At 39.3% G+C, this 25,411-nt stretch overlaps 6 protein-coding genes across 7 annotated transcripts; 4 read left to right on the forward strand and 2 right to left on the reverse strand.

The window, feature by feature from the left end:
- Positions 1-3,175: 3,175 nt before the first annotated feature.
- Positions 3,176-4,129, forward strand: LOC105453694 (histidine-rich glycoprotein). The gene has a single exon (XM_011695855.1). The coding sequence runs from the start codon at positions 3,176-3,178 to the stop codon at positions 4,013-4,015; it is 840 nt and encodes a 279-aa protein (XP_011694157.1). The 3' UTR covers positions 4,016-4,129.
- A 3,287-nt stretch (positions 4,130-7,416) lies between these two features.
- Positions 7,417-10,496, reverse strand: LOC105453744 (histidine-rich glycoprotein-like). Its single transcript, XM_011695927.1, has 2 exons — positions 9,691-10,496; positions 7,417-8,350 (listed from the first exon to the last, which is right to left on the reverse strand). Exons 1-2 carry the CDS (start codon positions 10,462-10,464, stop codon positions 7,595-7,597), a joined length of 1,530 nt encoding a protein of 509 aa, XP_011694229.1. The 5' UTR covers positions 10,465-10,496; the 3' UTR covers positions 7,417-7,594.
- A 1,145-nt stretch (positions 10,497-11,641) lies between these two features.
- LOC105453693 (histidine-rich glycoprotein-like) lies at positions 11,642-12,591 on the forward strand. The gene has a single exon (XM_011695853.1). The coding sequence runs from the start codon at positions 11,742-11,744 to the stop codon at positions 12,474-12,476; it is 735 nt and encodes a 244-aa protein (XP_011694155.1). The 5' UTR covers positions 11,642-11,741; the 3' UTR covers positions 12,477-12,591.
- Positions 12,592-13,321: 730 nt separating this feature from the next.
- LOC105453746 lies at positions 13,322-14,876 on the reverse strand. Its single transcript, XM_011695928.1, has 2 exons — positions 14,072-14,876; positions 13,322-13,933 (listed from the first exon to the last, which is right to left on the reverse strand). Exons 1-2 carry the CDS (start codon positions 14,874-14,876, stop codon positions 13,455-13,457), a joined length of 1,284 nt encoding a protein of 427 aa, XP_011694230.1. The 3' UTR covers positions 13,322-13,454.
- Positions 14,877-16,242: 1,366 nt separating this feature from the next.
- Positions 16,243-17,358, forward strand: LOC105453692. Its single transcript, XM_011695852.1, has one exon. The coding sequence runs from the start codon at positions 16,243-16,245 to the stop codon at positions 17,245-17,247; it is 1,005 nt and encodes a 334-aa protein (XP_011694154.1). The 3' UTR covers positions 17,248-17,358.
- A 1,848-nt stretch (positions 17,359-19,206) lies between these two features.
- LOC105453691 lies at positions 19,207-21,553 on the forward strand. Of its 2 annotated transcripts, none has more exons than XM_011695850.1 (3): positions 19,207-19,739; positions 20,104-20,606; positions 21,091-21,553. In XM_011695850.1, exons 1-3 carry the CDS (start codon positions 19,614-19,616, stop codon positions 21,311-21,313), a joined length of 852 nt encoding a protein of 283 aa, XP_011694152.1. In that variant the 5' UTR covers positions 19,207-19,613; the 3' UTR covers positions 21,314-21,553. The 2 variants fall into 2 exon arrangements, with proteins under 2 accessions (XP_011694152.1, XP_011694153.1); XM_011695851.1 differs by having other exon boundaries at positions 19,207-19,724.
- Positions 21,554-25,411: the final 3,858 nt, after the last annotated feature.

The following is a 25,411-nucleotide window of genomic DNA, read 5'->3' on the forward strand; positions in this document are numbered from 1 at the left end:
TATATTTAATTAGAAATTAAGAAGAAAATATATATTTATCCATTGTTAACGAGTTAAAAAGACATGCCATTATTGAGCGTGTAATCAGCTTAATTCATATTCAAAGCGGTACATGCAGACAATTAATAAATTATTTGATGTGCCGATCAATAGATATTAAAGTACGCACCGCTCTGTTGGTCCATTTTATTTAAATATTTCGCTGTAATACGTTCCCATTATCAGCATGCGATCAAAAAGAGAATATATATCGCGATAGTGGATCAGCTGAAAATATCAACTGTTTGCTTGCATAAATGAGTTTAAGAGATGAGCAAAGCGAGAGGGAAGCTCAAATTAGGGACTATCACTGTCAGCTCTCTCGCGGCTATCGTCGGAAAAGCTTGTAGCTTGAATAGGGGCTCTTGACCGTAGAATGGTAGCTGTGTTGGGTGGTCTCTCTCTCTCTCTCTCTCTCTCTCTCTCTCTCTCTCTCTCTCTCTCTCTCTCTCCGGGTTTAAATTAGAAAACAATTTCATTAGCAGCCCAGGAGCCGGAGCGAGGTCCTTTTGTTCGCGCCGGCGTATAACCCGACGGTTTTATTCAACATGCGAGAATGCGCCACAGGAGTGGTAACGCGGGGAACGAATGCGGAAAGGAAGAAAGGAAGAAGGAAAGATGGTGCGAGGGTAAGACTTGAATGTGAGAGACAAGTTCGGTCGTCGGATTGGGAGAGCCAGGACTAACGGTTCCATCAACTGATTGCGGAGCTCACAATTTAGCGACGCGCGACTTAGACGACGTCTACGGTTATTCGCCATTTCTTTCATTATTAACAAACTCGACAAAAAAAATTGTCTCTAATTTCAATGTATATTTGTAAAATAAAGAAATTACAACAAATAATATTTTTTCTTTTGCGGTATTAGGAATAATATTAATATGAATAGAATTATAATCGGAGCTCGCGATTATAAATTAGATTTAATGGTATGGTTGAATATTCCAATTATGAAAATTACGCCTGTGTGGAAAGTTTTGAAATCACAACCGTTAGCATTACTATCCTCGGGAGCGGCGCAAACCGAGTGAGAGTAAAATGCTTGATGAGTCAACGAATTATGCCGCGATTCACGAACGCTTTTCATCGTACGTAAAGTATTCAATGACATTTTAGATTTTAAATGAAGCCACGCCGAGAGCTTATTGACCAAACAAAGAGGCGAACGATCTTGATGGCCCGGCGCCGCCTCGGATCTGCTTACAAAGCAATCTTTCCATCCGAGTCGAGATCTACGGCGAATGCCGCCTAATCTAATCTCCGTTACGATGCCGAATCGAAATCGAACTTGGCAGAGCCCCTGGTCTTCCCTCTGTCTGAAGGGATCCTCGTGGAAACTGGGCAGTATAACCAATCTTTATCTTGATTATGCAGCGCCAACGCCGGCGAGAGCCAATCTCCAATCGAAAGTGGTTGCCAAGTAAGATCGTAAAGAATCAGAATCTATTGAGCAGTATCTTAAACTGCAAAACGAACCGATACTTTTGGATTTGCAATGGAAATCAACACCGGCAACCATCGAGATTTTCCACTTTCTGTATTTGTTCTGTAGCGTACACGCGTCATGTCGCTGCCATTTATTTCGTTCTAACAAAGTTCATTATATTTTTAAAATATAAAGATTTTTGACAATACGAAATTATTGCAAATTTCAGTATTTTAATCGTTGATAATTTAGGTACAGACTTTCTTATTTCATTGAATAATGCCATATATATCGAATTTCTTCATTTGATTGGTGGAAGATTAAGACCACTAAGGCCATTATTTTCCCCCGTTTTCGATGGTTTTTCGAGATCATCTAATAAAACCGCCAGGGATGCCGGAACAAATGGGTCAACAGTTAGCGAAACGACCCGCGCAACGAGCGCCACGCGTGATATACGCGTCGCCGACGTCTGTAAAACTCAATAAATTGTTTTTGGTTTATGACGTTATAAATGGCACTGTGTTTACGAGAGGCGAATTTATGTCGCAGGTAATAGAATTAATGGTAAAATTAGACAGCTTATCGATGAGCTAGCGAGCCGCGACGACGCACGCATGCTGTGACAACAAAACGCTTCTAGGGCATTCAGCACGACATATGCATATCCTGTATTTGTACGTCATGACGTTAATTAAAATGATTGCGCGAGCATCTGGTAGGGTACTTAACTTCAAATATCGATTGAGGTCACGCCGTTACGCGAGGTGTTGATCGGACGCGTTCATGTGTCGGACAACGGAACGCCACTTTGATTCGAAATAGATATTTGGCAATTCGCGACTGAGTTTTTCACAATTCATATATTTATCAATCGCTGTTGCCTCGAAAAAGCGGAAAAACGATCAGTCGCATTTTATATCATCGGTATTCAATTATATGTTCAGCAAACCTTAAAAACAAGCACAAAATAAAAAAAGTAAGTAAATAAAGTAAAAATATACATTTAACTATAATATTTTAATTAACCATGTTAAATCTGTGTCTAAACGCAGATGTTGATTACAAATGGAAAAAGGAACAGGATCGATACGAAGACGATAATGCGATTTGTTGCGGTCTAGAAATTTCCGTTATTGTTCCTGCGGCAGACCGACGCTCGCAGAAAAAGTGGTAATGGAAAGTTCTTCCTGACGCCGGATACAACTTTTTGCGGAAACATTGCGTTCACGCAGTGTATCGAGATACGATTAATCGAATAAAAAATTTACATTGTTGTCCGGAACGTTCGTTGGAAAACTCATAATTTTACAAATATTACTTGGAGAGGGGGACGGAACGTTAACGAGACAATTTGTTATGTCACTTCGCGAACAAGAAGTCAACAATGAGGACTGACTCGACGAATGATATTTTAACAGCCGATTGAACGCTGCGAGATAGCGCGACGGAATATTCTCGTCTAAAATAAACGCAATGCGCGGCGATGCGAGAAAGTGTGAAACCGTGTGCCTCCCCACCGCAACGGTATCAACGGAGATTGGAACGAAATTTAGGAATACTCTTGCGGTCGTGCGGATGAAAGTGGACTCTCGGCGGAAACGGACGACCCGCGCCATGGCGGAAGTAGCCAGACCATCGATATTTAAGTGTCAACCGTTGTAACATCGGCCATCAGTCCGATCGAAAGCGAGCGCGATCGAGGTACGATGTTATTTCTGCCATTCATTGTAATATGTTCGCTCACGCTGCACACGACGTGTCACGCCCGAGATCTGGCCAGTGCGGAATCGCGCGTTAGCCGGCGCGACATCGGAAAGAACGATGACCATGACGTAAGTCATTTAGAGCCCACCGTGGAATCATCATCGGTCGAAGGGATAGTCGACGAAGCCGATCTCGAGACGGCGGCGACCAAGCACAAGGGTCATCACCACGAGTCCGGCGGTGGTCACAAGCATGAATCTCATCATCACGAGGAGCACGGCGGAAAAGGCGAGAAGGGATACAAGAGCCATCACCATCATGACAAAGGTGACAATAGTAAGCACGATAAGCACCACCACTCCGGTCATCACGAGGAGCACGGAGGCAAGAAAAAGGGTCATCATGATGAGCACGAAAAATACGGCGAGCATCACGAGGGCGAGAAGGGGCACAAAGGTGGGAAGTTCGGTGAAAAGAAGGGCCACAAGAAGGGTCACAAAACCAAAGGTTATCACAACAAATTCCATAAAGATGAGTACCATAAAGAGCATAAGTTTTACGATGATTATCATAAGGGTGGGCATCACCAGAAGCACGGTGATTTCCACGGTCATCACGAAAACAAGGAGGGCCACCACAAGAAGGGCGGTCATCATCATTCCGGTTACCACGAGGATCACCACGGCAAGAAGGGCCACCACGACAAGGGTCATCACGACGAGGAGCATAAAGGCCACCACGGCAAGCACGGCCACGAGGACCATCATTCTCATCACGATGGATACGGCAAGAAGGGCGATCACCATGCCGGAAAGAAGTACGGCTATAAGAAGGGCCATTAGAAGTTGTACGTTCAAATATTATGTATCAAAAGGCGATTACAGTCGTTCTACAGTTACGGCCTATGTACCTGCTTCGGACAAAGTCACGCGACGATGTTGTCGCGTGATTGTTGTATTTTGTACCGTTCTTTATATAGAGTAAACGTGCGAATACTAACACGCGCAAAGAAATCGTTTGGCTGCGGCTCGTTGACTTTTCTTTCTCCTTCAAGTCTTAATGGGGCAAATAAGTTTCTCCCCTGCCTCCCCCTGCCACCCCTCCCAACCCCAGCTCATATTTGTCCCAGCAGCTACATTACAGTCAAGACGGCAACGGTGATATTACGCCTTATCGATTCCTCGCGATTTATTGCCACCGTTTTTCTCGGCGGCCTTTTATCACTTCCCATCGGCAAACTAAAGTAATTTTGCCATTTCTTCTCGCCTTGTGCCTTCGCTTATTGACAAAGATAACGATTGCGCGAGAACGAACGTGTCATTGTTCTCGAACCACGCGAATAGGATTTTTATTCTTTATAACAAAGTAATCGAAAAAAAAAACCGAGAAACATATTATTGCGTTAATGTTACGTATTATTATTATCAATTCGACTGAAAATAGAATTTGACTGAATATTTCTTTTGTAAAAGATATATGGTCGATAGAACTTTTTCTAACAGTGAGATATAAAACGATAGTTTCATTGGTTCAAACGGGCGGGAATTGATTTACTGTATAATGAGAGTATTTTTCAGCGCCGCGCGTTTCTATTGTCGGGCAAGAGTAATATATTAGCAATTTTGCAGTATGAATTTTAATGTCACATATAGCACAGATCATTAATGCACCAATAATTGAGGTTAATCGATTGGCCAGCTGATTGAATTGATTACCGGATATTAATGTGCCACGGGAACGCGTTGCGAGTTGACACCGTTAAATTTGTAGATAAATACTGCGTATGCCTACACGCTACGATGTTATCTCTTGTAACAGTGTGTAACTCAATACTACGTTATCCATTGTAAAATATTAAAATGAAAATATATACTTTTGTAATATAATGTAATCAATATTACATCGCGTTTAAAAACAGAGTCAAGCTATGCAATTTAATATTTCTATAATAATGTTGGAAAAAAATTTTAGTACCATGAATTTTTTTCAGAGTGAATTAAAATAGTTTAAAATGAATATTTTCAGAAAAAACAATGTTGTTTTTGAACAATGTTGCAACAAATTATTTTTGCACAATTACCTTTCTACAGATTTATTTAGTTAACTAACTCGATCTCTTTCTCTTGATTTTTATTTCTCTTACACTGCCGCATCATGACGATCTCTGACCAGCCGGCGCATGCCGTCGAAAACATATGACCGCTTAATGTAAATCGTTGATGCCTTCTGCAATGTGTATACATAACCAGCGCTCATTACTCATTGATTAATCAACAACGATTTTAGAATTTATTTAAATTGATCTGCGTTATGTATATAATTTATAAGCCTAGCAATTAATTGTTTGTAAATAATAAAAACCGAATCTCCAATAAACATACGTCATTAGTATTTTTTCCAACTAAAGATGTCATTAAAAAAGATAAACCAAAATATTGATTAAAATTGAATTGAAGATAAACTTCCAATCGATTTTTCTTTACTTCTATTTTGACATTTTATTTGATATGTAAATAGATTAAAACATTTTCTGCTGCTTACAGGGTAATACTTGATTATGAACATATTTAATTACTTACATCGGTTTTTAGCGTGATACAATGAATACGCCAACAAGATGAGCTTAATCCAAATATTTAATCTAGTAGCTTACGTCAAAGGATTTTCTTGCGCGGCCTCATGATGCAATTTTCATTATACGACTGTAGCAGGTAGATCATTTATTATTCGAAAGGTTGCTTCAACTTCGTGAAAATTGCATCAAAGATACGAAAGGGCTTATTTAGTCAGTTTTCAACAACATTTTATTAAAGAACTTTTGTTCTACGTTGTGTTTATTTTTAAAAAATAATTTATTATTTATTTGTTGCACGGATGAAAAAAGTGATATAATAATGCGAATAAATTTGGTTTCGCAAAAAGTAACGACTGTTTATTTTTTTCGTTAAAAGTTTCTAGTCCGGCAACAATTCGCGGGAATGCAATGCAATTGTCACGTGTTTCCTGAGTCTTCATTAATTTGATCAAATAGCACGATTATTTTGGCTCTGTGAAAGCACGCGGAATCGCACAACATCGCGCGGTTGTGCGTACTTCTTCGAGCTCGCGCGTTTCGCTTTTTCTTTTTTTTTTCCTCTCCCGCACCGGTGCCCCACTTCAATTACATTAATTAAACCACCCACACGTGCGTGCATTACAAGCCGAAACAATAGCGGACCCTTTCGACGGCCTCCGCCGGAATTGTCACACGGCGGAGCATTTCAAGTAGGTTCGTTGCCGCGCGCATGCAATCTCCGGCGGAGAATGGGCTCGCGCAACCCTGAACACCCGCTACATCGTACGTGGCAGTAAAGAAGTGCATAAAGTCTACCCCCCTCCCTCCCCCGTTAATCCGTGTCCGGGATGCCGGAATTCAATTCGGACGGGCGCCATGGAAGTGGCGATCTCATTTGCTACGGGGTGGGATCGTTAATCAAATCCGCGGCGCGATGAATACGATAGTAGGCCCTCCGTGCGTTCTTGCCTCCGCCCTGTTTTTACAAACGAACGACGCGTACGCAACGCGATGGAAAATGGTCGTAGTTCAGTACCGTTATCTTGCAAAGCAGATTGAGAATACGTGCGCTAATGAATAACGAATATTAATTGAAAATTACAGGATGTTTTTCTGTACGTCCTGTATCATACGATTTTCACGCGTATGACAATGACTTATTTTTGCGGTATTTCTTTTTAATTAATCTTTTGAATTTTTTTTTTAATAATAAGCGTTCTAAACGAGTTGTAGAACACCCTCGAAAGAGTTCGCTGAACTAGATATTAATACGTAATACCATGGGAATATTTTATTTATTTACCGCCGCCCGATAATGCGTTATAACCAACGGCGGATTTAATGCTGTTTATTAATATCGGAATTTGATAAATAGCTGAAGCGTAGGAATTTTTATTAAAAGCGAAGATCCCAGGCATGCTGATAATTTACGGTACTCGTAATTTGCCGATCAATAACGCATATATGTCTATTCAATTAAGAAAGATGTTCTTCTGACAACTTAATAATTATTGCACAGACAGCTTTCATATTAAAGAAAAGAGATAATAGAATGGAACTTTTTAAGCTTTATACAATAGTCATAGACTTTTTTGTAATCATTTGCTCAGCTGTGGTAGAATTCTGTAACTATTTAGATATTACTATCCACCACGCAAATTGCGTGCAGTGTAAAAAAGATGTGTTAAAGATGTTACTTTATTTCAACGATGTATGCATGATTAACAATTAACACAGATATAGAGTATATATATGTATTGCTGGATTATTGCATAATATGACGAAGAACACGAGTAATAGGAACGAAAGCGAGTAACAGAATTCTATTTAAAAGCAGCTGGTGGTATCTCCTGAGAAACAACCAATTTTAATGTCCCTTCTTGTAATCCCACTTCTTATGATCTTCGTGGCCACCCTTCTTGCCATGATGATGATGGTGATGGTGATGCTCATCATGATCGTGATGACCCTTATGTCCTTTGTGATCGTGATGATGGTGGCCTTTCTCATGATGACCCTTCTTACCATGATGACCCTCGTGATGATGATGATCATGATGTCCTTTCTTAAAGTGGCCACCCTTCTTGTGTCCGTGTTCGTGATGATGACCACCGTGATGGTCATGGTGGCCATGATCGTGATGTTCGTCGAAGAATTCCTTGTCCTTCTTGTACTCGTCTTTCTTCTTCACCTCGTGATGGCCATGAGTGCTGTGCCCTTTGCCATAGTGTCCCTTCTCATGGAACTTATGACCCTTTTCCCCCTTTTTGCCATGATGGTGCTCATCATGATAACCATCGTCATGATGATGATGCTTCTTGTGTCCTCCGTGCTCGTCATGGTGTCCATGATGATGCTCCTTATCATGATGTCCTTTTTCACCCTTGTCGTGATGATGGTGATGCTTATAACCCTTGTGACCTTTGTCGCCATGTTCATGATGATGATGGGAATGATGCTCCTCCCCACCGCCACTTTCATGCTTATGACTGGCGGCTACTTGAAGATCGTCGTAATTTCTGATAATTTCACGTGCGGTGGTCACGCAATTAGTGGCAACATAAATTGCCACAAGAATTGTTATCAATGGCAATGTACGGCGTAGAGGTAACATGATAACTATCTATTAAAAAACTCAATCTATTAATTTGTTACATTAGATCAAACAATAGATCTAAGCGCTTTCTAGCAGTGCAAGGTGTATGAGGTAGCGATTTGAGGGGTGTTATTTATATTGCGATTCTGGTGCAGTGAGCCATCAAATTTTATAAGAAAAAAGTATATATTTATATAAATAAAAGCTGACGGGGGGAGTTCCATTTCATTTCCTCCGTTGCGGTAGACTTTACACAGTCTGTTCTATTTTGTAATCTACTACTTGTTTAAAGTTATATAAATGGAATTACGTGATACTGATTAAACTTCCTTTATTGATTTTCAACAGTTCACTAAACTTACAGTAGAAAGTTACACTGTGTCAATATTGTCTTTTATTGTATAAATTTAAAACCAAATATAAAAGATTAAAATAAATATTTCTATTAAAATGGCTATGAGAGAATTTACATTCTTATAAATTTGATTCAAATTTATACATTGTTTATTGACATCTCTCGTAATCAACAGAGTATGAGTTATCGTATATCATTTTATACATCTCTATAAATTATAAAAAATGTTTTCAACGATTTTAAAGGTTTTAATTTCAAGTGTATGAAAAAACTTGATGTTACATTATTAATATGCCATTTATTCTTTCAAAATATTCACATTTAATCGAATATTCGCGTTTAAATTTGATATGAATGTAAATGTTCATATAACTATAATATGTTATAGACAGTTAAGATCATTAAGCGCATTAATCAAGTATCTCTCAGGATGTTGAAATATTAATACATTATGCTTATCGATCTATATGTTTGCCATAATCGCATATTTATTAAAAAGAAAATTCATTATTTAATCAACTAGATTCTATTCTTTAAAATGTGCATTAATTAATTTAATCTCTGAATGTAAAATCATTAATAAAAGTTTAGTATTTATTGCGGTAATAAATATAAGTGTATAAATATTATGACACGACAAACAAAATAGCTCAAATAATTATAAAATACGATTCATATTCATGCGTTCATAAGACATTGTATATAAAAAGCACATCTGCATTTGATAATAATTGAGTACAATATCGTATGTTTTAATATAAGAAAATAATATATTTATACTTAATATATTTAATATATTTAAAGTAGACACAAAATTTCTGTTACAGGTATAGGAGTTTATTAGGGGAAATAATACGTTCAATCATATTTGGTATAGGCATTTTAATTTCTCAATAACGAAATAAATCCATTATTTGACATCCTAAAAATAATTAACGAAAAAGCAATGAACAAATGGTGCAACAATTTATTCTGTTTATGTCGCACTAAATTGGTAAGTTTTATATTATTAATGATGATGGTGGCCGTGATGACCATGATGATAACCATGCTTTTTGCCGCCATGATGTTCATGCTTCTTTCCATGATCTTCGTGATGATGATGATGCTCTTCGTGTCCATGTTTGCCATGATGACCATGGTGATCTTCATCGTAATGTCCTTTATCATGGTGACCCTTCTTACCGTGATGATCTTCGTGGTGCCCAGAATGATGGTGTCCGCCCTTCTTGTGGTGACCCTCCTTGCCATGGTGATGTTCGTGATGATCACCATGTTTCTCATGGTGACCGCCTTTATGATGATCATCATAGAATTTGTGTTCCTTGTGGAATTCATCTTTGTGGGATTTGTGATGATAGCCATGAGTCTTCTCGCCCTTCTTATGACCCTTTCCATGGCCGAATTTCGACTCTTTATGGCCGTGTTCGTGCTCGTGATGATGGCCGTGCTCGTCGTGCTCGTCGTGATGACCTTTCTTATGGCCGCCATGCTCGTGATGATGGCCCTCATGATGTTCCTTACCATGATGGCCATGTTCTCCATGATGATGGTGATGATGGCCCTTATGACCTTTATGGCCCTCTTCACCGTGTTCTCCATGGTGATGAGAATGATGCTCGTGACCGCCACCATGCTCATGATGATGACCGTGGTGATGATGATGAGTACCGGCCACCTCCAAATCTCCATATATACTTCGGACATCTCGCGCCGAAGATACGGCGATGACCGTGCATATCACAGCCAATCCCAGAAACAAGCATGGGCCTACGTATTTAGCCATGTTGGAATCCCGTTAGAACCAACAAGTGCAAATTGACTGTCCAAGAATCTTTAAGCTAAGCTTATATACCTGCGGTTCCACCAATGCTTTGTACGTAATCGCTTTCGTTCCTTCACTCTTGTTCAAACACAATACAGTACTCGTATTTCGTAAAACATTTGTTCGTACTGCTTCGTATTATTGCTTGAATGCGCTGTTAGATGTATAGACCCATTGTCAGTCTTGAATTACTTAATAGACTTGATATTGAGTAGAAAAATAAAAAAAGAGAAAGAGATAGTAAAAAATTAAAATATGTGCAATCATGTCGTATTATATAATCCATAATGTAATATTATAATCTTATTAAAAAACTTATTAAAAATATATTAAGCAATATACATACGCACAATACACATATGTAATGTATGTATTCGGAAAAATATAATTTTTCACAGATATGTTAAAATTTTAATAAAATTAATTTCTTAAAAAAAAAAAACTTTCGAGCATAATAATAAAAAAACATATTTTGCTGATTATTGTAAAAAAATTATATTAATTAATTTCTTATGTTATTAATTCTTAAAAATATATGACGAAAATTTACAAATCTAGAAATCAAATTAATTTAAATATATATACAATATGCATATATAAATAATAGTCTGTTAGACGCACTTAAAATAATCAAGTTAATGCAGAATTTATTGACAAATAAATAAAAGTTCTGTCAATGATCGATAACCGGAACGAGATGTACAGCGGAACGATTTACCGTTTTTCATTCATAACCGTCCAATTTATTTCCGGCGTCAATCGAAGCGTCATTTTTTCTAAACTACTCGCTAAGACTCAATGGTAATATCCGGTCATATATTACATTTCGGCATTTATCTTCAAATATATTAATCATATATAAATTTCCGCCTGTTGAATTAAAGCTATTGTAATCAACGTGTTACCGGCTAAAAAAAGGCAAAAAACCGCATTATTTAGGCTCTGCAAACGCTAGTTTGGTAAGCACGACAACGATTTCAATGATATTACATAACGACCCGAACGCGACTGTCGCGGGCACACTGAAATCCGCACTACAATTTAAACAGGTTAAGGAGACATTGCTTTCGCAACGGCCTAATGAGCCAAGAAAGAACTCTGGCTACTCTCATATCGAATACCCTGCGATCGATATATAATCCGAGCGGGGCGACTAGCTTAATCATACCTACCGGTCGCAGCGACGAAGTCAAATATCTCTCGTTGATATCGGATCAAACGAGAATAAACACGACACGATGAGCAGATTGGTGGCGATCTGCCTACTGGCAGCATGTATCGCCTCTCATTGCGTGACCATCGCACGCGAGATCAGCAGGCCGTATTACGACGATCTGCAGGTAGCCGCCACTCATCATCATGAGAGCGGCCACGATGAAGAGCATCATTCCGATCACCATCATGAACACGGCGGGAAAGGTGACAAAGGCTATAAGTCGCATCACCATCATGAAAAAGGAGAGAAGGGACATCACGATAAAGAGGGCCATCACGGACACTATCACGAGGACGAAGGCCATAAGAAGCACCATCATCATGACGATGGCTATTACGGCGAACATCACAAGGGCGAGAAGGGAGAGAAGGGTCACAAATTCCACGAGAAAGGGCATTACGGCAAAGGCCACCACACGAAGGGACATCACGAGGTTCACAAACTCGACGAGTTTAAGAAGGATAAGGAATTCTTCGACGAACATCACGATCATGGTCACCATGAGGAACACGGTGGCCATCATCATGAGCACGGGCACAAGAAAGGTGGCCACTTTAAGAAAGGACATCATGACCATCATCATCACGAGGATCACTATGGCAAGAAGGGACATCACGAGAAAGGACATCATCATCATGATCATAAGGGTCACAAAGGCCATGACGGACACGACGAGCATCATCATCATCATCATCATCATGGCAAGAAGGGTGGCCATGAAGATCATAAACATTGGGGATTCAAAAAGGGACATTAATATGGATATGCGGAGAATAATGATTTGCGCTGCTATTACTCGTTGAGCTGCGTTGATTGATTATCACGCTGCATTAATTGTTGTACGTGTCGACGAACAGAATAAATCTTTTTCAATAGATATATTACACGTCGTTTATATATTATCTCATATTATAATATATTATGAGTGCAATTTATTGCAAAATATGGCCTGTATTTATTAAGTCATAATTTTTCTTGCGTATATGTTAAATATGCAATAGCTTTGTATTAATCAAACTCTTATATGTCTATATACTATAGACATATACTGAACGTAAAATGAAATTTGAGTTATTTCTGCGACCGTAACATGTGCCGTGAAATCGGTAACTGTCGTAATAATTCAGTGGAGTTTCATGTTTTGTGCTACATCAGTTACGCTTCTGCGGTGTAGCAGCTGTCACAAGAAAATATGGCCGCTCGTTACATGCTATTTCCATAAAACAATAGTATCGGCCAGTTACCGCATTCAGTGGTGCAATTGACACGATTTTACATATTTGTTTTATCAAGCGTTTCTTGGGAATTACATATTTTTAATATAAATAATCTAAGTTAAAACAATGGGATTGATCCCTGATATTTCACCTATAATTCGCATATTGTGCAGAAAATATAAAAATGTATATTACGTTTGTAATCGTCATACATGTATCGCTTTATTTATTTCTTGAAATTATTATCTCAATTATGGTTTCGATAATTATTCCAATCATAATCATTATAATCCTCTTAATTAATAATTCTAATGATGTAATAATATAATTCATGAGCGATGTTACATACAATGTATATGCAGCAAGTATTATTTTTAATGTACATATTGAGAATCTGCATTATAAGAATGTAATTATAATTTTTTTCTTTTTATTACATATTACAAATGACAATTAACATAAAAAAATAGATAAAATTATATTAGCATTAAATACATGTTCAGCAATATCAATTAATGTCAATCAATTTTGTCATACCCGTGCTTCTTAGTTGAACGCGTGTCGTCGTCGGAGCCATAATTTTTGTAATTATTATAAAAAGAATTTTTACCCTTTTCTTTGTTGTAGCCACGATCGCGACTCTGTGTATGTCCTTTGTCATAAAACCCTTTTCTACCACTATTTTTATTATCGAGCCCGGTTTCATGATGTCCACCTTTCTTGAAATCACCCTCGGCAGCGTTATGGTGCTCGTCAGTAACGAAGTGCTTGTCAAAATAACCTTTCTTGTGGCTCTCGTCATAGAAGTCGGTATGCTTTTTATATTCATCCTTGTGGTAGACTTTATGAAAGCCACTGGTCTTTTGTCCCTTTTTGTGGTATGATGTTTGCCCGTAACTACTGCCCTTCTCACCACTCTCAGTTTCATCGTAGCGGCCATAATTTCCAGCTACGTCGCTGTGTTCTTTTTTACGCCCAGTTTCGATATCGTAATGTTCTGAAAGATCCAGCAAAAAAAAGAAGTAATATCTCACCCGGAGTAAATATAGTTTATGCAAAAATATACATGTTTAAACGTGCATTGGGAAAATCAATGAACGTCTATTGGGAGAAAAAAAAATAAACAAAAATCCACCTTGTTGTCTGCTTTTATCATGCTGTTCGCGTTCACCCACGTCAAATTCCACTCGTTTGTTGTACCCTTTGTCGCCCTTTTCCCCATGAGCGGAATTCTGCGCGGCCGAATACTTTTCACCGTGTTCAAACGAAACGTCGATATCTGAACGAGAGTTGTCGAGGCCGTGAATAGGATGGGTTGCTATAAAATCAACTGCTTTTTCGCGATTCTCAGGCACATGACCTTTTTCCTCTTTTTTATCGTCGTCCTCGCCGTCCTCGTCGCTGTCATAATCGCGCTCCTTCCCCTCGTCGTCGCTCCTCTTGTCAATATTTTTATCCGTCTCGCGCGGTTTAAATGCATTAGGCGCGTAATAATACGGCGCACGTGCAGTCAGTTTAGGCGGTTCAAGCGGTTGCGCGTATTTCGCTAATTGGCCCACGCCATAATTAATGAATCCATCGCGCGGGTAAGGCTGGCGCGTTACGTACGGTGCAATTTCGTGCTTCGCAGTCGCATACGCGAGCAGAACGGGTTCGTGCGACGACGCAGTTTCAGAAACGGCGGGCGCAACAGGTGCAGGACTGCCGACGATGTAATGCACTGGCGCCGGTGCATGGTAGTAACGTCCGCTTCCGTGATTGGTATACCGCATGTACGCGGCCGGAAGACCCCCTCGCTGATTGTACGCGTATCCGCTTGCGGAGGTCTCGAGATCGGCCATTCTCATCTTAGAGACCATCATATGTGCCGTCCTCGCCGATGACGCGCCATCGCCGCGTATACCGGCGAACAGCACGGCTATCACTAAACTCGCAATCATGCTAACCAAATCCCGGTGTCCTGAGTGAGCACCAACGGCCGGATAATAATCGTTACTACGTCTCGTGGCTCCAAATTGTCCGACACTGTTGTATCCGTTCGTCAGCGTTATCGCCTTATATATACGTACGCTGGAAGGACACGTTTATCCTTCCGTCGTGTAAGTGACACGCTCTTTAGCGACATCGAGATCATTTCATGGCCGCGTCGCGTCGGTGCTTCAAATGCGGAGCGCATTATTAACGGTACATTTCTTTCGCCACGACATTAGTCAACACTCCGTTAGAATTGTGTAATTCAGTGAAGAATTGCTCGTCGATTGATCGAATCCACGGAGAGTATATCCGACAAAGTTTAAGTTATTTCATTTTCGGCTAAAAAATAAAATTCTGAAGCTAACCATGTATTAGCTAATAACAAATTACAAAATTAAATTCACTTGAATGTGTTAATCCGAAACCCTTGTGGACAAATGTATAAGATTGGAACAAATATCTCAATATTATATTATATAAAATTTGTTTTGTATGCTGTTAATTTTAACAATTTTTCATTCTACAATAAAAGTAATTTTAGAGATTTAATCATTTGGATTTTCCGTGAAACTTCCAACTTATCTTATAACTTATTTCTTCCTACACTAATCTGTTTGAGAAGAGAATGAGTATTGATCGCGAATCTACAGAGACTATCCGCGACAGCTTAAGTCATTTAATTTTTTTAACCGTAAAAATAAACTAATAGCTTATTATTATTATTATTATTATTTTAGCTTACAACTCATGGCTTCAAGTTAATGTGTTCACTATAAAAAAAACTCGTTAAGAAAGATAAATTCCAATTGTTTCAGTTTTTTATCTTCAAGAAATCTCTTATTAATATGATATTCGGCTAATTTAATACCTAAGTTTCATCAATCCTGATTCGATTAAATTTACGATCACTTAATTTCTTTTGTAAAAGAATTTTTATAAGAATTAGAGGAATATCTAGGATATATTTCACAACATTTCTGCTCTATGAAACTGCGATCTATAATCCCACGAGTTTGCTTTGCATCACTGATTGACTAGTATCCGTAAACCGCTGTTGATCTTGATCTATACGCTACGCTTAGATACGCTAAGGCCATGTGAAATCGCTAGTCTTCGGTTCGGCCGAGCGATTGTCGTACGATATAAAAGAGCTGGTATTATTACGCGATTATTACAGTGCATGCCGGCGCGTTGCTACATCATCAGAAGTCCCTCTGTCTTGTGCCTAGTCTATTTATACACATAAAATTTCGAGCGAATTCGTGGATTAGATTGAACTAATTGAACGGGAACCCCGGGCTTCCGAGCGCAACGGGGACATCCACAAAACAAATGAAGATCTATGCGGGATGGTACGCCGCTTGCGCTGTGCTATGCGTTTGCGCGCATCCATCGAGAGACCGATCTAACGAAAGGTACACTGGTATCTCGAGATCGTTCAACCCAAAATCAATAGCTAATGGCTACGGTTTCGAGAGGCAGATGTCTGCGACCAAATTGTTCGAGATCTTCGAAGATAGTGAAGAGTTCGAGGAGAAGAAAGGACCGTCGACAATGAGAGCGATCATTACGAGGGCAAGGGGCAACCCGGTCTTGCTACCCTTAATTATAGAACCTGAAGCGGAAATGCTGCCGGTCGGTTATGAGGGCGTGAAGTCGCCTGGAGTCACCCACATGGAGCTAGCGTTCGCGAAACCGCAAACCGGCCGACCGTCGGGTCGCAAAAATGCGGCGTTACGGCGAGCTTCGGCGACGGACGACGGCAACCCCGGTAAATCCGACGGATTTAATCGAGATAACGACGCGCATTACGCCGCGTCGAAGCACGAGACGAAGCAAGTCGCGAGAGATGATCACGGTAACGACAGCCTCGCCGTCTTCGAGGTAGGTTCGAAGGGCGACACGAGAAAGGAGAACGAGAAGGCTGAGCACGCCGAAGTCTCCGGCGCGAGTAAGAGCCACTCCGAAAACGAGGATCGCGCGGAGGATCATAAAGAAGAAGTCGTGAAAGAGACGGGAGCTACCTACGAGACCGGAGATGCTCGCGAGAAGGCCCGTAATACCGCCAGATATCGCAACGTTTATCACAAAGATGAGTTCAAGAAGGACGCCGATTTCTACAGTAACGGCCGTCAGGGTGGACACTTCGAGAGGCACGGTCGATACGGCGAGAAACACGCCGCCGCCGAAGGCGAGTACGCGAAAGGTGGGAGTAACGGTTCCAGATTTGTCGAGGTGGAAGCCAACGAGCGGAGGAACGAGAAGAAGACGGAAGGTAACCGAGAAGCCCAAGGTCACCCTAAGACGGACTCCTCGGGAACTTGGACGGATTCGTAAAGCAGAGCACAGGCTTAACGAAGGGTTGAAAGTTCGCTTTCAGCAACCAACGGCTCAAGTTAATACCTATGTATGACGTTATATGATTGCTTGAGTCGCGATTGTATAGTACAGCCGTTAATTCAGAAATAAATACAAAAATGTTCGAACAAATGTATATTACACGTATTCAAACATTTATTGTGCGTACGTTTATCGTAGTTCTCCACATCTCGTGTGCACACACACACACACACACACGCACACACACACACGTTACGCGTTTAGTTGTAATAAAATATAAGCGCGAATTCTCTCTTTCTCTCTCTCTTTTCCCTGTTATTTTTTCATTTTACATTTACTCGATTGATTTTTTTTACTAATAAATCGATGAAAGGCAAACATATTATTTGTTAGTTTAATATCATTGCAATTTTATAATTTCTTTTCCCATGTAGCAGCTCGACTTTATTCTCTCTCATCAATTTTCCACTTTGGCACAAAAATGTTTTAATTGACAATCACAATATTGGAGTCGCGACAATAAATTTAATTTCCCGCTTTCTCCAATTCATCACAAGCGCGGCAAGCCTAGTTTTATTTACGCAACTGGCGAATGATCGAATACGACCCAGCCGGTAACCGCATAAGGCCGGCGGGTGGTTAATGGATATTAAACAATGCCCGCATTGTTGTGCCCGATAAATTGCAATCTTTCGCGAGTGGTCCCGCCGCGAAATGAGAATCAAGGCACATAATTGATGCATATACGAGTATCGCAGTATCTCCCCCGCGTTCTCATTGCGGGCTCACCACCCGCCCAGGACGGAGTCCGCGAGGGCATTCCACTTGCAGTAACGTATACCTATCGGGTCTCCTACCAACTCTCTCTCTCTCTCTCTCTCGCTGTAGTCTGACTACGATATATATACATATATATATATATATATATATATATACATATATATGTATAAAGCCCGCATCTCCCCTTCGTGGCTCAGTGAGCTCGGGTTCCCCGTATTCATCAACAATAAGCCGCGGCACCTACCGTCCTCGCATACGTATCTGCGAGCGCACCACCTTATGTACGTACGTGTGTATATTCGCGCGTACACTCCCCTCCAGCCTTCGCACATACACACGCCGTGTGAACACGTGTACGTGCACGCACGCGACGCTTGTATTATATGTATCCGTCGGTCTATGTACACGGTGTATATATAAAGGTGCATGTATATCGGAAGCGGTGGAACGCGGCGCGAATACATAAATCAGATGCCGCTCTGCAGGCTGCCACCCATATCACTTCGTACAACGGCCATGAATGAATAGAGCCGTGTTTGAGTTATCGTCCGACCTGGTCTTCCAGAAACTGCGGAACGCCGGGGCGTTAAGTTTTACCGCCCGGAATGCTTTCTTAACGGAAGTGAAAACGCGTTCTCCTTTAACTGCAGCTCACACGAATTTTCGCGGAAATTCGATTGATGGATTTCAAGCGAGATAACAACGGACGATTGTCTAATTATATAAATTGTTTTATTTCGGTGTTATCTCGTTCGTAGTTCAATCAATGTTCCTCGCGCGAAATCTCGACGCGTACACGTAACGAACGCGTCAGCTCTCGGATAATTTACGTCAAAGAAGTAGATCTGACAGTTTGCCTCGACGGCGACGTTTTATCCCGAGAAGAAATGCAATTTATCTTCTGATAATCTCCAATCCTTCGAAAGCGGACGTTCGCCTCGTATCTTGCCCTCCTTCCTTTTTATTTGACCGTCGCACGTTCGATGCGCTCGTGTGATTCTCTGTGAGAACGCCTGATTTTGGGGATCTGATCGCCTTTCCGCGATAGTTTATTGTCACCCGTTTATCTTCACTGGAAAAAGAAAACACTCTACCAATGAAACAGCAGGAAGGTCTACTCAAGAAGCCAAAAACTACGATTTCGGTGGCGTTTGTTTCGCAATTTGTGAATAACATGAAGTACGCAATTATCATAAAAAAGAAATGACAGTAAAGCGTGTAGTATGTCATAGAGAAGCAGAGGAGGAAACGTAAATTATATATTTAATTTACCATCAAACATGTGTGTGTGGTTTCACGAGTTATAATTTATTATTAATATGCAAATAAGAGCCAAGTAAGAGGCTTTCGTTTTTATGTCGTTATAATATACCACGTATTATATCTCATGGCGCATGCATAATTAAACAAACCTAAAAATAAGAGAAATGGAAAATTACATGTAAAATATCAATCGCCGTCAACGCGGCAGATCTATTGTGGAATGCATACAAGAACGTCCTAAAATACGTTGCATATTTTAATAAAGAATTGCAAAACGGAATAAAGATATATATTTTCTGAGAGGTCATCGTGACAAAAATATGATATCGATTTTGTCAAGGTCGATTTGTCCAGTTGCAAGATGTTTGAAATACCTCAGCGTATTTAGAAATCGAGAATATCATATGCGCATTGCAATGCGAAATTATACCGTAAGTGCCTCACAGGTGAGATTTATGATTCATAAAAATATTATAAAAATGAAAATACATAATGTAGATTTTAACAAGTATTGTTCTAATCTGTAAAATATGTAAGTTAAAGTCTACAAGAGTTAGTTTTATATTTTCCGCAAGATACTTCGTTGAGAAAAAAAAACTCTCATTAATATTCAATCTATTTTTACATTTACTATCGCAAAAATTTATATTCCTTATATATAATAATAATAATAATATATTATTTATAATAATTTTATATATAATAATAATATATTTATATATAATATTAATATATTTAATATATATATTATATTATAATAATAATTATTCCTTATATATAATAATAATATATTTAATATATATTTAATAGACTCGACCAGCTTACAAGATACGATTGGCTTTTCCGCCGGACTATGACAGAGTAATGGATTTCATGAATGACGCGTTCTTCAAGGACGATCCAACCATGGTGAACATTGGTTTAAACGAAGACGAACCCGCGCCGTCGTTGCTAAAACTCATGTACGACGAGATCCGAGAGGGCATGACGCTAATTGCCGAGGGACAAGACAATTGTATCGTAGGTGCCGCGGTGAACGCCCGCTCCTGTCCTTGGGATCCCGACAACGTCGTCGAGTTCGCTAGGCGCTGCGAATGCGGGTCGGCCCGCGACGTGATCGAGTTCGGGGCTTACGTGACCTGCAAGCCGAATCTCTGGGAGCGCTATTGCGTTCTCAACATCTTCGAGTGCAGCTATCTCGCGGTCAGGCCGGACTTCCGGAAGCAGGGTATTGCTAGAAAGCTCGTGCTAGATAGCTGGTATCTCGCGCGCGATTGCGGCTATCGATTGTTCCGTGTTGACTGCAACAATAGGTAAGTCCCAGCTGGCTGACCGTGGAATTCTGGTTAGGCTACAGACGCGTAAGGAATGCGAGTCATTTCGGCGCGGTTCGCTCGCCTCGACGGGATCTTGAGTAATTTTCGAGACCGGTCGCCGTCAACGAGAAAGATCGCCGGACTCTCTATCCGTCGTATATCACGTGTTCAGCGTAACTGTTACCTTGTAATTCAAACTCGAGCCCGGGAGAGCACGGGACAGCTGACATATGGCTTCGTGTCGTATTAAAAGAATAACGATCGCGTTAATTAGGATTAGGATAGCACGCGATGACTTGATGCGTTTCTCAACGCGTATGAGCGCGTTATTCGATACGAAACATTATCCATCGTCTCGTTGCAGTCATACGTTACGCGAATAGAAGCGCAATGTACAAAATTAAATCGATAAACTCACACAGGTAATAATCTGAAGTCTGATATATCCTATATATACCTAACGTAAGCATATTCGTTACAGATATATCGCACGAATTGCGGAAGGTTTCGGATGGAAACAAGTTTGCACAGTACCTTTTCGTGAATATCTAAAGGATGGCAAGCTTGTTTTTCAGCATATCAAGGAGCCACATACCGAGGTTCAGATTTACATTGATCAAGTTACATTTTGCAAGGATTATTGTCCACCTTACAAAAAATGTAAAATTACAACGGTGCCAAAAACATCTAAAAAGGGCGGTTAATATTGTCTCTACAATTATCTATTACGTAAATCCAAATTGCTTCGTCAATAAAACATTAATAAATTTTTTATAAACATGTCATACTGTGTTTACATCTGTATCATAAACTTAGTGTTTTGCTCTAATCATATTGTGATAATCGTATTGAGGATAATTTGTAAGGAAAATTATACATTTTTAATATAATGTACCTTTCTTCGTACGACTCCAAATTGCTAAAATAAATATTTATCCCAGTTCCATTGTTGATCATTATGTGTATTCTCTATTCATGCGATGTCGAAAATAGAAGGTAAATTATAATAAAAAAGTACGTCGTGACAATAAAGCCCGGTGCACACTTGTGCCTTCGGAGGTCTGAAACAAAGTTTTTGTTCACTTTGATGACATACATCGATTTCACAAGTACTAATCCCGACAGTTGAGCTTATTGGAATAGTCTGTCAGAGCCGAGAACAGTGATTGATGAGTTCAACGGCAGCTTATCCCGCGAGGAAACTCCTTTGAGTACGATTGAATAATACATAGCGGCGCGCAAATGAAATTCCCGATATTTGACTTCTAAGCTCTACCTCTCGAACGAAAGCCCGGCGGCTAAACTTCTGCTGCCTGCGAAATTACGATTGCTCGGAGTTGCGAGTGTACCGAACTCGGTTCCCAAATTTAAGCGGAAAGAGACGGATTCTCTTTTGCGTCTGGAACGTCTATCGCGTCTTCCTGAAGGGGGAGGGGGGGGCGCCATAGAATCGGTAATAGTAGTCTGCCAAACATGGCTAGGCCGTTCGCCGTTCAACTACCGTCATAAAACACTAATGATCCGTGGAGCAAATTCTATTCTTGCGTGTACACAAGGTAAAACTAAGGCATGTTTGAGAACGATAACCGAATTGTCGGGCCGAGATAATCTATTGCCAATTATATAGGACAACTCATTTATAAAATAATTTAAGATGGACATTGACTGTCCATTATGATCTGTTGTTACTAATCCTATGTAAAATAAGTAGACCAAAGTATTATTGAGAAAAATGATATCAACAAGACAGATATGGTTGAATAATTTGGTGAAATCAAGAATTATAATAAGAATTCGATATTTCATAACTAAAACATTTGATAGACTTAGCTATATGGATTTGATTAATATTTTTTATTTAATTGAATCTAACTTCTGATTCTATTCAATAAACGTTCCTCGCGAGTACATTGCATCACTATACGAGATGGACACGAAAATGTAAATTGTATAATATCTATTTGTAATACATATTTGTAAATGTATATTTGTGATTACTTGTTAAACAAAATTTCTGATAAAAATAGTATTTACGTTTAAAATTATTTCGCTAATTTTTAACTTAAATACGAAATGTTCCCAAACAAGTCTTCCAATACATTCACGACATTGTAAACGATGTACTGTCATAATAGGAAATTCCAAGTATTTTAGCGTTTGTTATTGATTTATGAAAATTATATGTATCGTGCATCAGATACAGATAAATTAATTTTCTATGCGTACGATAAAATCGCTGCAAGATTGTTTTTATTTGAGATTGAATTCCGTAATTATCGTTGGCTGCGCAATAATTGTTGTATAATCAAATCTTCCATGATTATATCGTAAATTGCCTTCAGCATTAAATAAAGATAAAACGGATGAATTGCTTATAAAAAGAGAAGGCGTCGGAGGTTATTCCCGTCCTGGATTTCCTGTCAGACTTGTTTCTTATGCAATATTCCAATTTTTACATCAGAATTTATATAAAAATTTAAATATGAAAAAGAACTAAATACCACAAAGCTATTGTGTAGAATGTTTATTTCAAATGTATTCTTCTGCTCTAAGCATGTGTATATGTAGACAAAAGTTTCGTTAATGTATAAAATTTATTTTTATTAAAATAAGTATATGGTTTATGTATAATGTGCACAAATATAAAGCCTTGCACAAATTAGTCTAGTCCGTGTCGGCGATGTTTACGATGATTCATATTCGCATTAACACGCGCCCTTGTCAGGGGCTAAGAAATGGATAGGACGTGGCCAAGACGGATTAGGATTCAAGTAGAAACTGTTCGGACCTCTCAAAAACGATCTTGGACCGATCCCGTAGCCGTAATGATTAATGGAGTTAGGGAGCTACGCGCGCAGTTCCGTAATACCGTGGCAACTATCGAGTTGAAATTACAGTTGAGAAACTGCGGGGCGAGTTGGAGGGTTACCCCGCCGCGCCGCCGCGCCGTCGCCGTTGTCTCGATCGGGAAAGGATTCCGCCGTCTCTGTTTGGTTCCGCAGCCATCCGATCACGTACCAAGCTCGATTTGATTTTGATTCGACGTACACTAGAAACGCATTTAATACACGTGCTTGCGTGCCGGGCGCGCGTGCATCGACTAAGGATGAACGTTTTCCGTCGGACGATACGGCGATAAGCTCGCGCTTGTGTTTTGCCATGCCATTATACACGAGTGCGAAATAGAACTGGAGACAGTTCAAAAAATATATATATATATATTTGGACATGTGCATCCGAGCGTAGATTGCAATTATTAGATCTGTGTAACTTTTTAATTGTTACTTTAACAAAGCAATTTTTAATTGCGTAACAAAACAATATTTTTTTCCTATATTTGATTAAAACCTGAATTTTCGTTGACAACGGTACAGGAGAAAGAGTTTCGCGACAAATACACTACCGTTCAAAAGTATTTCTTCACTCTTCCTTAATTAAGTAAAGAAGAGTGAATCTTTTTTCCTAATCTTCCAGATATGCTAGACTTAATAATAATGTTTGATAATTCAAAATTTTACATTTTACATATCGCTTATTTTGAAAGTGATGCAACTCAAAAAATTAAATTTCCAAAAAGGGGAAAAAACTTCTTTTTAATTCAACATTATTGATTAATCAAATAATATCAGCAAAAAGGAAATATTCTTAACATGCTGAAATGTAATTTTGATCATTTTCGTTTCACAACTTTAAAAAAAACTACTCTTTTTGAATTGCAACAATTTTGATGATTTTTTATTAAGTTATGTTAATTTAATGATTGATAGGATAATGTTTATGTATCTCATTCATTCATAATAAAATCACGTTTTTTGAGTTGTCACTTGTAAAGAAAAAGAATATATTAGAATTAGAACAGAATTAGACGTATAAAAACGATACATATAAAAATCGGGATGGGCAAATATTTTTGAGCGATAGTGTACGTATAATCGGAGTTAACGTTCGCCTAGGCGTTCTCGGACACTGTGTGAACGAGCTTAATCTGCATAATTTCAATCCTCAGCGCAGCACATACGGCTGTATACATGAAACCATGCGTTTGCGCATCGTAAACACCACTCCGAGTGATTCCGCTAATATCGGCAATTGTTTGCCGAATTGAAATAGTTCGATATGAGACCTCTGGCCTTGCACCTTCCGCGCAGTTGTAAATTGTGCGTTTAGTCGCGGCTTCTATCAAGGATTCCTGCCGCTGCAAATACCTCCTACGTCGCGTATATTCCCAAGTACAAGGGAAGCTCTCAGACGGGATTCAATCATGTTAACCGGCGTTCATTTCTAATCGAATTCGTGGAAACGTACGTTACTCGGGACGATCGCTTTCAATACCGCGCTAGTTCGCACGAGCTCACGCATTACCATTTTATAGACAGCAATTTCGGACAATCGACGATTCTTCGAGTTGTTACATGTGGAAATGTTATGCACGATAAAAAAAAGCACTAAGTGCATTTCGTGTACGAGCTAACAATTATTACTGGTTATATACGTACATTACACCTCATGATAATTTCAATACAGTGCAAGCACTGGCCTTCCTCTAGACATATTTAACGAGCTATTACATATTAATGAAAGAATATGTGTATGCTTATGATTTATATACAGCTTAAACTAGTCGTTAAATTAGTTCCATACACCATATGTATAACTTAATATGCATAACTTTAGTGACAGTATTAACAGCGTAGGCATAATTATTCTGAATTCATAGACGCGAATCAAATTTAAAAAACCAGTCAACCTTGATCTTTTTAATATTGCTATGATATATTATGCAAGAGCAAAATGAGAGCAAA

Source organism: Wasmannia auropunctata, unplaced genomic scaffold (genome assembly GCF_000956235.1).
Source record: "Wasmannia auropunctata unplaced genomic scaffold, wasmannia.A_1.0 LD335996.1, whole genome shotgun sequence".
Classification (NCBI taxonomy): domain Eukaryota; kingdom Metazoa; phylum Arthropoda; class Insecta; order Hymenoptera; family Formicidae; genus Wasmannia; species Wasmannia auropunctata.

What these genes read in the sequence shown, in the direction of transcription:
- LOC105453694 (XM_011695855.1), top strand. Translation starts at nt 3,176, where the DNA reads ATGTTATTTCTGCCATTCATTGTAATATGTTCGCTCACGCTGCACACG.
- LOC105453744 (XM_011695927.1), bottom strand. Translation starts at nt 10,464, where the DNA reads ATGGCTAAATACGTAGGCCCATGCTTGTTTCTGGGATTGGCTGTGATA. An exon ending in ATCACGGCCACCATCATCAT is followed by an intron (nt 8,351 to 9,690) that starts TAATAATATAAA and finishes GTTTTTTAATAG; the next exon opens with ATAGTTATCATGTTACCTCT.
- LOC105453693 (XM_011695853.1), top strand. Translation starts at nt 11,742, where the DNA reads ATGAGCAGATTGGTGGCGATCTGCCTACTGGCAGCATGTATCGCCTCT.
- LOC105453746 (XM_011695928.1), bottom strand. Translation starts at nt 14,876, where the DNA reads ATGATTGCGAGTTTAGTGATAGCCGTGCTGTTCGCCGGTATACGCGGC. An exon ending in TGATAAAAGCAGACAACAAG is followed by an intron (nt 13,934 to 14,071) that starts GTGGATTTTTGT and finishes TGGATCTTTCAG; the next exon opens with AACATTACGATATCGAAACT.
- LOC105453692 (XM_011695852.1), top strand. Translation starts at nt 16,243, where the DNA reads ATGAAGATCTATGCGGGATGGTACGCCGCTTGCGCTGTGCTATGCGTT.
- LOC105453691 (XM_011695850.1), top strand. Translation starts at nt 19,614, where the DNA reads ATGATATCGATTTTGTCAAGGTCGATTTGTCCAGTTGCAAGATGTTTG. An exon ending in ATACCGTAAGTGCCTCACAG is followed by an intron (nt 19,740 to 20,103) that starts GTGAGATTTATG and finishes TATATTTAATAG; the next exon opens with ACTCGACCAGCTTACAAGAT. An exon ending in CGTGTTGACTGCAACAATAG is followed by an intron (nt 20,607 to 21,090) that starts GTAAGTCCCAGC and finishes TATTCGTTACAG; the next exon opens with ATATATCGCACGAATTGCGG.